Below are 13,909 nucleotides of genomic sequence, written 5' to 3'. Positions count from 1 at the left end.
CCTGTTTGGGGCTACTCACTTAGGACCTGGCACAGTAGGATGATGAGAAGGCCCTTAACAACCAGGATCCACAGGCTGACTTCCTTCAGTGATAGAGTTGGCCAGGTTGCCCATGAAGAGGAGGCAATCAATGCAAGCGCCTCCTCTGATGAATCACCATTAAATAATAATACTAAGCTCTTCTATAGCACTTTTCATCAGTAGATCTCAAAATGCTTTAGTACAGATGTCAATATCATTATCCCCATTTTACAGAGGGGGAAACAGAGGCATAGAAAGGGAAAGTGACTTGCCCAAGGTCACCCGGCAGGTCAGTGGCAGAGCTGGGAATAGAGGACAGGTCTCCTGAGACCCAGTCCAGTGCGCTGTACACTGGATTCTTATGTCCATTGCACAATGCCTACAAGGGGAATAAAATACACAAGCCCAGAATGAACTGGCTCCCAGACAAAGCTCCTCATAAAAGCATAACATCCACTGAAGATCTCCATACCACAGCTGGGTGCTGGAAACCAGCATCAGCACAGCAAAATTACACTGTAAACCAGCTTCAATAGAGTGAAAGTACATATTCAGCTATGGATGGGCTAGTCTCAAGAGTCAGAGTTTGAATGCTTATCTAAACTGCTGGAGAGGTTCACAAGGCTGCAAAGCCATGGGTTCTACCAACAACCCCTAATCATCCCCACCTGCTGTTGTGTTTGTGTGGGTAAGATCAGATATCACTGTTTGGCTTCCTTGGTGGAAAGACTGCTTTCCCTTTGGGGGTCTTGGGACCAGTAGGCAGCAGTTCTGTGCCCCTCAAATTCTGAATGGTCTTTGGGTAAGACACAGCCCACACTTACTACAGTACAGAGCTGCTCCTTACCATCAACCATTTTTCTCTGACTGGTCCACAGAAGACAGCCACTCCCTCTAAGACAGTGAATCAAATTAAGTTCTGCTAGTCCTCCTGAGTACATGGAGTCGGCTCAGCCAATCAGCACTAATACCAAACAACTTAGAAATGCCCACAGAAAAACAAAGGAACCCATCATAACCAACCAGCTCGATAGTTAAAAAAGCAATTTGAAAACTAGACACACAGATGTCACCAAGTAGCCAATATAGATATGAAAATTTTCCAACATTGCTCCCAGTTTGCAAAGACTTTGTGATCTTAAAACAACTTTTTTTTTTTATACAAAAACATACACATTGCTCCTGCTATTTCACCAACACCTGATTGCATTATTAGGTGGCCAAATGTTTTCACCTTTTATTTTGCCCTGTAGGGTTCAAGCTGACTTGCCAGCTGCACCAAGTCATTGTGGCTCGTTTCGCAGATGAGCAGCTTATCATTGACTTTGATAATTTTGTCAGGTGCTTGATTCGGCTGGAAACTTTGTTCAGTAAGTATGTTCTTAATAAATCTTCACATTGTGAGCAGCCCCTCGCCTTGCTGCATTGTATGAGGTCCAGGCTTATTCTAACACAAGGCTCCTGGCTTTGCACCAGAATAAATTTGAGACAAGCCGAGATTCCAATCCTACATTCTGATCTGCGCAGAAAGACAGTTGTACTTTCCCCAGGGGTGCAAGGATCTGTCTGCATAGATCAGACTGCAGGATTGGGCTTAAAACATTTTGTTACAGGCTTTAGTTACACCCCACGGCCAAAAACTAGATTCATAAGGGGGATTTAGGCATTAAACTGTTTAACATCTAGCTGTCCTGCTGCCTAGTGGAATTCACAACCCTAAGTGAGTTGTCCAGGCTTCCCATACAATGCGGGGGGAGAATTAGGTGCCTAAAAACGGGATTTACAGAAGCCAGCATGCTGAGTGGGATCTGTCAGTCTCACCTGTTGAAATTGTTCCACTTGTTTGAAATACTTTTAGTCATTCGGCCAGAGAGCATGAGAATGACTCTTTAGTCAGTGGTTGCAGCTGGTAGGGGGAAGACCAGGGTTTGAATACCAGCCATGAACCAGCCAGAGTGAAAATTTTATCCCTGGTCTCCACCTCTTGGATGAATGCTTTAACCACTGAGCTTTTGGATGCGGGGAGGCACCACCTCCACTGTATTTTGTGCGGGACTCAATCCAGTAGGAGTGCTCTTAGGTGCCAGTGGGAGGATGCCTACTGAATCAGGCCCTGCAGGCGAGACAGGCGTGAGAATACCTAGCTTGAGAATTCTTGTGGGACTTAAGCCTGAGTGAGGCATCCAGCTGCACAGTGGTGTCAGGATTTACCTGGTTTTGCACAGGCTCACCAGCAGCAATTTAGGCGCCATAGGAACTTACCACTTAGACAGCATGGGACTTTAGGAGCCTCCAGGGTTAAGCGGCAGCTGAGTTCTGGTTTTCTGAATGCCAGTGGTGGTTAAACGTTGGCGTTATGTGGCCTAAAGTGGCAGCTGGGCACCTACATCCCCCTTGTGAATGGCACCTCCAGTGCTAACGTGACAAAAATAGAAAGCACTTCAGTTTGCAACAGCTTTAAAAGAATACTTATTTTCACAGACAACTCTCCTTACCAGTGTTCTAACCGTATGATGGACCATTAAAATAATTTTTCAAACAATTTAACATTACAGTCTTTATGTTGCTTGTTTATTTTTTTCATTTCACTCAGCTTGAACTAAGCAGCCGCTAGTTTTCATGCACTAGGACAAAGCTGCACTGTTTTTGCTGTAAATAGTGGACTATTTAAAAAAAAAAAAAGGAAGCAGCTTTCATGAGATTTCTCTCGGTTTGGTTTTCTAAAAGGTTGTTTTCAAACCCTAAATTTGTCCCTTTGTCTCAGATTTAAACATTCATAGTCGAGACATAGTCGAGATTCAGCTTCCGGTTCCCACGGCTTTCTTCATACACACATCTTATTTCTCTCTTCTCTGTGACAGAAATATTTAAGAAACTGGATGTTGAGAAAAGTGGAACAGTGGAGATGAACCTTATCACTGTAAGTTAATAAGCCTGCTTGGGATCAACAGCACAGATCTGTGGCTTGCTGAGATGGTTTAGGAGAAAAATGCTCGTTCGGTTCTAAAAGCTGTTTCCCCTGGTAGTACAGGATCTATACATTTGGGATGACAGGTTTCAGAGTAACAGCCGTGTTAGTCTGTATTCGCAAAAGAAAAGGAGTACTTGTGGCACCTTAGAGACTAACCAATTTATTTGAGCATGAGCTTTCGTGAGCTACAGCTCACTTCATCGGATGGTTGATGCACTCTCTAGTGTGCCAGTTTCACACCGAGTTGGGAATCTAAGCACAAGAAAGATTTTGGTATCTTCTGTGTCGAGAGTTCTTTGTGCATGTGATTAAAGAAGGTAAATCTCTCTCTAATCCATTCATATCACTCTCTACTTGCTCACATTGGCCTCTTCCAGTCAGGGATGCTGGAACAATTTGTACAGTGCAGAGAGCCATTGAACCAAACTGTAAACCCTGTATATAGTGGAAACCACTTCAAGCCAGGGCATGAGGCAACACCCCCAGTTCCAGCACCTATCCTTAGTTAATAACCTTCTATTTCACTGGGATGAATTTCAATTGCAGCCTGTCTAGTTTACTCCTGGGGCAACTCTGTGCCAAAAATATTCAACAAACAATTAAAAATTATGTGCACAATATTTTACAAATCTGCAAAATTCTGCATATTTTATTTGTCAAAATAACAATATAGTCACACCAGTTTCAATTATTTTTGGTCATTTATTTCAAAATACCTGTGGGCAAGTATGTCTGTAACAATACAGACAACAAAAAAGATTAAGAGTATGTTTTTTGACAAATAGATTCCTTACTAGGTATATTAATACAGAACTCTGAATACTAATGCATTTGAACTACAATACAGAACCTTATTTCCCTCAGCCCTCAGAAGCAGTGCAAAGGCTTGGGGGAGTCAGGGGTAACGGAGGAGCTGAGGGAGAGGGAAGTAAATTGCTGGGAAGGAACCTGGCTATGAACTTGGAGGGTTGTTGGGTATGGGTGGGAAAAGTATGGAACAGGTTTTTTTTTTTTCTTTTTTTTGGTGGGGGAGGGATTGTTATGGAGCTTCCCCCATGCAGACTCTGGCTGACCTCCTAGCCTCTCCCAGTCAGGCACATCTTCCCATCCCATGTGTTCCTGCACCCCCTGTCCTTAGTGTCCTTCCATCCCACTCAGATACCCATTCCCCCCATGCCCATGTGGCTCTGTACTCCTGTACCCCCTCCCTCTGTCTCTATGTAGCTCTGCACCCCCTCCCAATCACCATGTGGCCCTGCGCCTCCACTCCCATTCAGCCTCTGCCCCAGTTTGTCCTCCCACCACTAGCCCTTATGAGCCCATCTGACAACCCCCTGCCCCCATCAGCCCCAGTCTCCTGGCCTGGCCGGTGCTGCAAAGAAGGCAGGCTTTTTCTCTTCCCTAGATGGCTGGGAGCTGCTGCTTTGTTCTAGCGCCACAACACCTTCTGGTGGGCAAAAGGCAGAACTGCAGCAACGTTTCAGCAAAAACTTTTTTCTGCACAAAAAAATTAAAAATATGCACAGATAATTAATTATGCATGTGTGCAGTAGTGCAGAATTCCCCAGGAGTACTAGTTCTCCTATTTCCTAGTTTTCCCATCAATAGTAGGTCATTGTGCATTCCATCTTCCCAAAGTCCTCTCATGCCTCCACCCCTATAATTGTATCCTCTACCACTTCTATTCTCCTTCAAAGGGGATTCAGCTAATGTAAACTAAGGCCACTTTACTTCTGAATGAGAGTGCACACATGGGTTTAATGTACTTCACAGCTTTAGTTAATTCATCTTAATGTCCCTGCAGAGACAAGTCCTCAGTGTATGAGATAAGCTCGTGTTGCTCCAAGTAATTTGAATGCTACTTGGAGTAAGGTTGTTATCTTCTGGTGACAAAATCAGGTTACATTACTATAAGAGAATAGCTGAAGTTGGTTAATTTTAAAAGGTGTTTACAATTCAGACCTTAAAATGTGACAGGAACATTTCAGGCAGTTCACTGCACAAGGATGCAACTGATAACATTTGTTCTACATTTCATATGCATTTGTAACCTAAACAAAAAGTCTACAAATGTAAGGTGTTCAGGAAACATCCCACAATGTCTTCCAAAGCAGTGGTTCTCAAAGCCGGTCCGCTGCTTGTTCAGGGAAAGCCCCTGGCAGTCCGGGCCAGTTTGTTTACCTACCGTGTCTGCAGGTTCGGCCAATTGCAGCTCCCACTAACCGTGGTGCGCCGCTCCAGGCCAATGAGAGCTATGAGAAGGGCGGCCAGCACGTCCCTTGGCCTGGGCAGCTTTTTGCAGCCCCTGTTGTCCTGGAGCGGCAAACCGCGGTCAGTGGGAGCCGCGATTGGCCTAACCTGTGGACACGGCAGGTAAACAAACAGGCCCGGCCTGCCAGGGGCTTTCCCTGAACAAGCAGTGTACCGACTTCGAGAACCACCATTCTAAAAGAATAGATTTTCCTTCTTTGCACTAAATATGTTCTTGTCCAGACTGCGTCATCTCAAGAACTTGTTGATATACATCTTGCTAAACTTGCATTGTGCTTTATGTTTTACGGTAGATGAGGACAGCCCTTAATTCATGTTTTTCCTTCTCTCCACTAGTGGTTGTGTTTTACTAGCATTTGAAGCAATAACTGACCTCAGCTGAAGACATCTCATGGAATCAAGATAATGCAAAAATGTTCATACAACTTGCAATAACCGGACCCCACTGTATCCCAACATCAACCTGTTCCTTACATTTTTTAATGGAGATGTTTAAACTAGTGTGTAGGAGGGGATAGGTAGAATATTTTGAAGTACCTGAAAAACCAAAACTCCAACAATACAAAAGCTTGCAGTCTCATTATATATACACAGACTGGATATTTTTAACTACCTTTATAAGTTCAGGGTGAAAGCTCTACTTTTGTATATAATTCTTCAGTTCTATTTTTGACAATTTTGCTTAATTGATCTGTTTTACATTTAATCAGGAAGATATTTAAAGTGCAGTTAAATGTGACTTCTGAGGAACAGCAGTTTTCACTGTAAATTAGAAGGAAGTGAAGTTTGTAGTTTGTTGGCATTTTTAAGCTGCCTGGGAATGAATAGTGGCTATCTTATTTAAAAAAAAAAAAAAAAAAAAAAAGAAAGAGGTAAGTGGGAGGTCTGAATAGAGAAAGCAGTAGGGGCCCATTGCCCTTCAGTTTTTTACCTATTAGAAGAACTATTCCTTTTAAAATTAGAGCAATATTCCCTTTTAAATATGGCCAATATTGCCTTTTAAATAAGCAACACACTGAATAAACTTCCTATTGCAATCTTGCTACCCCTTAAATGCATTGGTAATCCTGTTTCATACATGAAAACCATAGCATTCTTTGGGTTAACCGTATTTTGAAGGATTGGATTAAGTAGTTTATGGCAGTTTGACCAGCAGGAAACCATACATGTAAGAGAGGACAAGATCTTATTAGTCTGATATTTGATCCCCATGCAAGAGGATTGCTACCAGTAAGATCTGTGTCATCAACCAAAGACTTCAAGGGGGAACAAATGCTGCCATGTATGGTAGGGAATATCACTGGTTATGAATTATAAAAATAATAAAACCCCTTAAACCTTACAAAATGAATGTAATGTAATGAATGTACCATTATTTGAATAAGTAGCTGGGAGAAGTGAAGGCAACAATAGAAATAAAGACAATTCAGGCCTGGTCCAGCTGGAAGGTGTTTCTTTATAATGGGGATCAGTTGGGTGCATAAAGCCCTGACTGTCAACAGAATAATTTTTTGGGGGGACAGCTGGGGACACAATCTTAGGTTCACTGCAACATGTTTCTATATGCTGTGTATTTGTTGCATAATCACAGATTACATGTTCTTTTAAGTCTGCTGTAGAAAGCAATGCTGATAATTGAGATACAGGAAAGGCATCTATAAAGTACTACACTGCATACCGAAGGCATGAAATTACCAAGTATCCAATACATGTACATGGCCCCCTATTAAAAGCATAAGCATGAGATTATGAACATTAACAGACTTCAATTTCATGACCAAGTTGCATTTACTATCATCTAAACTTCTGAGGAATTGTGTGGTGGTAGAGCTTTTGCTTGTGCACAGTAAAAGTCTTTGCTCCACTGCTGAGCATGGCCTTCCTACTGCAAGGCCCCATGTGTTGGTAGGTCTTTTCAGCTGGGCAATGGCACTCCTATTTATCCAGCAAGGGTCTGACAGCAGCAACCCAGGCCCAGATGGGCAGCAGGTTTGATATTCTTGCCTACCAAGGATTCCAGCAGGGCCTCTGTTACTTGCATCTTTTGTTCAGCATGCAGCCATGCATCAGCTCACTGGTGTGAACAATTAAGCTCATTGCTCAAACTAGGTAAATGGTTACTATACATCATTGCTAAACTACGTTGGTCCTAGAGGTTACAAGCACTTTTGCCCACTGCCAATCCCCTGAGCTATCCAGTTCCACATGTTCATGTCAGTCTGACAACCCTTTTCACCAGATCTAATGAGAGATCACACATTCACAAAGCCATATACAGTACAATTCCCAAATCCTGAGCTGGAGTAGAAAGATCACACTGCAGAGTGTGGGTCAGAGAACTTTTTCAGTTTGTATTTGTAGATTGTAGTGATTGTCCAGGAAATTCATGGACTCAGACTCCTTTCCTACAAGGAAAGGTTATTGAACTTCAAGTTTTATTGACATGTCTAACAAAGCTATGAATAGTACAGTAATATCACCTATAAGATTATCCTAGTGGAAAAGGCTAGTTAGAAGTAATTCTTCTGCTATAAAACTTTCCATTTAAAAAATATATCTGTATAGAGTAATTAAATTTACTTAAGAAGATCTAGCAGTCACTTATAACCTTCATGTTATTCCTAGAACTAACAACAGATATGGCTGCATAGCAGGTTAGATGAAAGTTATAAGTCAAAGAATGTTTTCCACACTGATACTGTAATAGTTGATTACTGGCATATTCCAGGATGTTATAATGTATTGTGTTTATGTATCTGCATAGCAGGTTGAGATTTCTCAGTGACATGCTAATGCAGATGTCATGGATAGAGTTGGACATGAAATGCCAAAGAATTAAATCTTCAGAGGAGACACCATTTTAATCATATCACAATTAACAAAAAATAAACACACATATTATAATAAAGTTTGTAAGTTTTAAAGGCTACAGAAAGTTTCTACGCTTAATTTTCAGTTACAAAAAAAGACAATAAATACAGGGTTTTTTTTTTGTACAAACAGATTCTAAAACTACATTACCTCTGATATAGCACAAAGTATTTTGAATACATGGAATTCCTAAGATGCTACAGCATTTTATAGTTATTGCTCAATGGACTGGTCAAAAGTTCTTCACTGTTAGACGCACTGTTTTATCTTCAAAACTTTAACTCAGCTACTTTAACAAATACTCTGCTTACAGAAATGTGCTTTTGGGTACTTTGTGGGTAGCTCAGATGACTAATTTCCTCCACTAGGAACAAAGCCAAAAACAGATTTGGAGAAAGCCAGTTGTGTGGAACATGAACTCCCTCACTGAGTAATTGAAAAGTTGATTGCATATGATGCTCGAAATTTAAAAAAAAAAAAAAAAGTGAATTCTGTTCCTGTATGTATGTGTCATTTGGAAAAGCAGAGTGGGCACTAGCTGAACATTAGGCTTGCTTAGGCCAGATGTAGCACAGCGTCATTTGCTTGTAAGCAGCATTTCAGCTTATGGAATGCCCTCCTCCATTTGTGAATCCATTGATCCTTCATTTGTTTTCAAGCACATTCTTCATTGCTTTCAAGTTACACTGTTATTAACATAAGTCTCATGAAATTGGAACTAACACAAAATGAATGATTTCTTTTATAGAAGTGATAAATCACCCATGATCAGAACTTCATGACTCAGGAGTCTGTGCAATTTCATGCCAAGCTTCTTTGCCTTGGTTTAATTCTTGGGTACAGCTGTGGGGGAGAAAAAGGAAGAAAAAAGATTTAAAAAGTGTTAAAAAAAAAAGAGTATAATGGGGCAGCAATTCTTAAATTTAAGAAAAGTAAATGTAGACAAGAATTTCTATCATGAATACCACGAGCCACTGGTGTCTAATTATATACACATCATCTTCGGTGACAAAGGAGTACTTACATAAAATTCCCACAGAGGCAACTTTAAACAAACAAAAAAAAAAAAAGCAGCAATTGCAAAGATTTTTTTTTTAAAACTTTCTCCAGGCAAGCATAAAATATCATAGGGATGTATCAATTGTGACAACTCCGTAGCAGAGTAATAGGAATGTCAAAAGCAATACATTGAAAAGCAAGCAATTCTAAATTATCTAAGCCCTTAGGAACATTCAGCCCTATTCAGATAGGCTGTCGTGCAATAAGTGATCTCTACTGCACAGTGAGCTTTAGAAGGTATTTCTATTATATTTGATAAACAAAAGGAGAGATCAGGGTCTACAGTCTATTTGATTTCATTCATCTCGGTGCATATCGAACAGCTTTTGACTAGCAACAGGTAATCTGAAAAAAGAAGAAAACAAAAATCTACCCATATGTTATAGATAATCGCTACCAATTGTCTGGTTCTGTGAGGACAGTCAGTATGACATTTTCCCTGCTTTGATCACTGAATATTGGTCAACACCCCTTTAAATGACAGGCCCCAAAACAGGTTTAAGATCTTCCACAATCCAAACCAATCACATATCCATATGTATCAAACAGTGTCTCAGTGTTTGAATACAGCAAGTTCCTATCACAGTCAGTAAATTGCTTCTGAAGAGAAGAACTGTAGACAGCCACCAGAACTCAAATCCATTTGGTCATTTTTCACCATCAGCAGAGATATGAAATCAGATATTAAAAGCTACCAACAGATCAAGTCCATTAAAAATCTGACATTGCCCAAAGTGTTTCCGTTTTGCACAGACAGAGTCAACATCTGTATTATAATTAGGGTTTGAAGACTTGTAGCCACTATCTTGCCATTCACATAGGATTCAGCAGAGTTCTCACATAGCCTGGTAAGTTTCACTAACCAAGAATAATCTTCCAGACAGAAGGTATTGAAGCAGATGATCATTAATCCTAGACTCACCGAATGCACTTAACCTCAAAGGGGAAAGCAGCTGTGATATCATACAAATGAGAAAGAATGTGTCAAACTACTGAATCAATCTCTCCCGGCTAAACACCTAGACTTGAGTTTCAGGCAATGCCACGGATGTTTGCAGTGTCCAAGCACTTTTCTCAGAGGCTAACGAAGGATCATTTAGTTATGGGCTTGTCTACACTACCCACTGGATCGGTGGGCAGCAATCGATCCAGCAGGGATCGATTTATTGCGTCTAGTATAGACGCAATAATCGACTGCTGAGCACTCTCCTGTTGACTCCGGTACTCCACCAGATCAAGAAGCGCAAGCGGACTCGACAGGAGAGCGTCAGCTGTCAACTTACCGCCGTGAAGACACCACGGTAAGTAGATCTAAGCACGTCGACTTCAGCTACGCTATTCACGTAGCTTAAGTTGTGCATCTTAGAACGACCCCGCTCAGTAGTGTAGACAAGCCCTATGAATACTTAATCGACTGAAGACTGAATAGGCAGCTCCAAAACTTTAATGGCTAGCATGTTTAATTCTGGGTCTTCTAGTCCTTCCAGAGAAGAGGACAGGAATTCCACTGTGGTGAGGCTCAAAATACCTAAGAAGCTTCCAAAGGTTTATTGCTTTACAGGTTTTAAACTGTCACAGGAGAACAGAAGTTTCTCGTGTTCTCACACCTGTGCTCTTGCTCAGCCTTGGAGGGGAAACAATCCCTGCAGTATCGCCACAGGCACAGTCCTTCCACTGGAGGAGGAGGAGACATTTAGTTTCTGTTCCTGACCTCTTCTCCAAATGCCCCCAGAAGCAGTGGAGTCTTTTGCAGAGCTGCTACTTCATGGAGTGCTCCCTCTCTGTCCCCACAGCTTGGCATGAACAGCATGCCCATCCAAAACTGATCAGGGATGTCTCTTAATCCTGATGCCCCTAGACCAGTGATACTCAGACCTCAGTGGTTCCCAGAGCCAAATTAGCAATCAACATTACCCAAAGGAGCCACAGTACTGTGAATTCATGGTTTCCTTTACTATTTTTATGTATTATATATCATTTTAATCACAGCAAAAATGGCCGACCAAGTATTTTCCAATTGGTTAATAACATAGTAAAAGCACCCTGATTGGTCAATAATTAAATCATTACAGTAATATCATCATGTGCTGCAAAGAGCCACTTGCGACTCCTGAGCCTCAGTCTGAGGGCTTGGCTACACTTACATTTTATCGCTCTCTAACAGACAGCTGTCGCGACACAGGAGCCAGCAAACAGAGCTGTAAACAGGGGAGTTTGTCTTGTGGTGTTTGAGATTTGTTTTTGCTGTGGGTGGTGGTGTTTGGGTGTGGTTTGTGTTTCCCAGATTAACAGGATTTAGGTGGGAGGCCATGACAGATACAGAGGCAGCAGTGGGCGTGACCCATGTAATGGAAAACACGATGAAGATGAGTGGATGTGGAAGCTGCGGTATGTACATGATACTGGAGGGGGTACTTGGTAAGAGTTTTGTCTGCATGAAATGCTGTCTGATAGAGCTGATGGAGGAAAAGATCCGAGGTTTGGAGATGCCAGTGGAAAGTCTGGTTGAGTTTAGAAAGGGGTTCGAGCAGATTATTGAGCAAAGACCTTTGAAGGTATCTGAAGGGAAAAAGCTCAGACTTGCAGATGGAAGCAGGACTGAGGAATTCTGAGGGGAGACTGCTGGGTGAGGAAAGTGGTCATTGGAAGCATGTGACTAAAAGAACTAGGCAGAGGAAAAGACGGGCTAGTGAAGGAGAAATAGGGCTCAAGAATAGGTTTGTAGAGTTGGAAAATGAAGAAGAGGCTCAGCAGGTAGTCACTGAAGGTGGAAGGGCAAGGAAGAAGAGAAGAGCAGCTAGTCCTATAGGAAAAGGGGAAGAGTCAATGGAGACTACACCAATATCCTCCTGGGGCGATACAGGGTGGGTTGAAGAGGATTACAAGGGAGAATAGGAATGGAAAGAACTTGCAGCCAGAGGGAACAGGGGATAGACTGGAGAACAGCACAGTCACCAGGAAAAGGCAGGTCTATGTGATTGGGGACTGAGAAGAAGAGACAGGCCTGTAACCAGAGCTGATCCAGAGAATAGAAGGGTGTGCTGTCTTCCAGGTGCTAAGATACGGAATGTAGACCTGAGGTTGAAAAGGATCTTAACAGGAGCAGGAAAGAATCCCCTAATTAGCCCTCATGTGGGAACAAATGATATGGCTAGATTCTCACTGGAAAGTATTACAGGAGACTATGCCAGGCTGGGGAAGATGCTTAAGGAAATCGAGGCTCAGGTGATCTTTAGTGGGATTCTGCCTGTTCCTACAGAAGGGCAACAAAGGTGTGACAAGATTATGACTATCAACAGATGGCTTAGGCAGTGGTGCTATAAAGAGGGCTTTGGGATGTATGGCCACTGGGAGGCATTCATGGACAGAGGACAGTTCTCTCGGGATGGACTTCATCCAAGTAGGGAAGGAAATAGACTTCTAGGATGGAGGTTGGCACAACTGATTAAGAGAGCTTTAAACTAGGAATCTGGGGGAGATGTCCAGGTAATCTCCACGCTGGATTTTAGCATTGAGAGGGAAGAAAATGAAGAAAGGATACAGCTGTGGGTAGGAGAATAGATATAAGGAGGAAGGGCAGTGTGGATACCAGTCTAATAGGTTATACTGGCTGTAGAATGACTGTGCCTAATTGGGTACAGAATGTGAGCGAGGCCAAACAGCAAAAATTAAGGTGTTTGTACACCAATGCAAGGAGCCTAGGTAACAAAATGGAGGAACTAGACCTACTGGTGCAGGAAGTGAAACCAGATATTATAGGGACAACAGAAACATGGTGGAATAGTAGTCTTGACGGGTACGTGCTGTTTAGGAAAGATGGAAATAAAGGTAAAGGTGGTGGAGTAGCACTGTATATCAATGATGAGGTAGAATGTAAAGAAATAAGAAGCGATGGAATGGATAAGACAGAGTCTGTCTGGGCAAAAATCACATTGGGGAAGAAAACTACTAGAGCCTCTCCTGTGATAGTGCTTGGGGTGTGCTATAGACCGCTTGGATCTAATTTGGGTACGGATAGAGCCCTCTTTAATGTTTTTAATGAAGTAAATACTAATGTGATCATGGGAGACTAACTTCCCAGATAGACACTGGAGGATGAGTGCTAGTAATAATAATAGGGCTCAGATTTTCCTAGATGCGATAGCTGATGGATTCCTTCATTAAGTAGTTGCTGAACTGACTAGAGGGGATGCCATTTTAGATTTGGTTTTGGTGAGTAGTGAGGACCTCATAGAAGAAATGGTTGTAGGGGACAACCTTGGTTCAAGTGATCATGAGCTAATTCAGTTCAGACTGAACGGAAGAACAAACAAAAATAAATCTGCGACTAGGATTTTTGACTTCAAAAGGGCTGACTTTCAAAAATTAAGGAAATTAGTTAGGCAAGTGGATTGGACTGAAGAATTTATGGATTGAAAGGCAGGAGGCCTGGGATAGCTTCTGCAGCTTTGACTTGAAGTTATCTGAAGCCTGCATCCCAAGAAAGGGGAAAAAATTCATAGGGAGGAGTTGTAGACCAAGCATCTCAGAGAGGTGATTAAGAAAAAGCAGAAAGCATAGAGGGAGTGGAAGATGGGAGGGATCAGCAAGGAAAGCTATCTGATTGAGGTCAGAACATGTAGGGATAAAGTGAGACAGGCTAAAAGTCAAGTAGAGTTGGACCTTGCAAAGGGAATTAAAACCAATAGTAAAAGGTTCTATAGCCATATAAATAAG

At 42.0% G+C, this 13,909-nt stretch overlaps 2 protein-coding genes across 5 annotated transcripts in view; one reads left to right on the top strand and one right to left on the bottom strand.

Moving 5' to 3' along the window:
* The window catches only part of CAPN2 (calpain 2), a 55,466-nt gene extending 48,765 nt beyond the window's left edge, over positions 1-6,701 (top strand). Inside the window, exons 19-21 of the mRNA XM_073338767.1 lie at positions 1,275-1,391; positions 2,883-2,941; positions 5,600-6,701. Coding sequence (XP_073194868.1) covers positions 1,275-1,391; positions 2,883-2,941; positions 5,600-5,623 — 200 coding nt within the window. The 3' untranslated portion in view covers positions 5,624-6,701. The remainder of the gene's footprint in view (positions 1-1,274; positions 1,392-2,882; positions 2,942-5,599) is intronic.
* TP53BP2 (tumor protein p53 binding protein 2) overlaps positions 6,113-13,909 on the bottom strand; it is a 77,083-nt gene continuing 69,286 nt past the window's right edge. For all 4 annotated transcript variants that reach the window (XM_073338762.1, XM_073338763.1, XM_073338765.1 and 1 more), the window contains one exon: positions 6,113-8,977. In XM_073338762.1, coding sequence (XP_073194863.1) covers positions 8,936-8,977 — 42 coding nt within the window. In that variant the 3' untranslated portion in view covers positions 6,113-8,935. The remainder of the gene's footprint in view (positions 8,978-13,909) is intronic.

This window comes from Lepidochelys kempii, chromosome 3 (assembly GCF_965140265.1).
Source record: "Lepidochelys kempii isolate rLepKem1 chromosome 3, rLepKem1.hap2, whole genome shotgun sequence".
NCBI lineage: Eukaryota > Metazoa > Chordata > Testudines > Cheloniidae > Lepidochelys > Lepidochelys kempii.
This window is presented reverse-complemented; position numbering and strand designations above follow the sequence as displayed.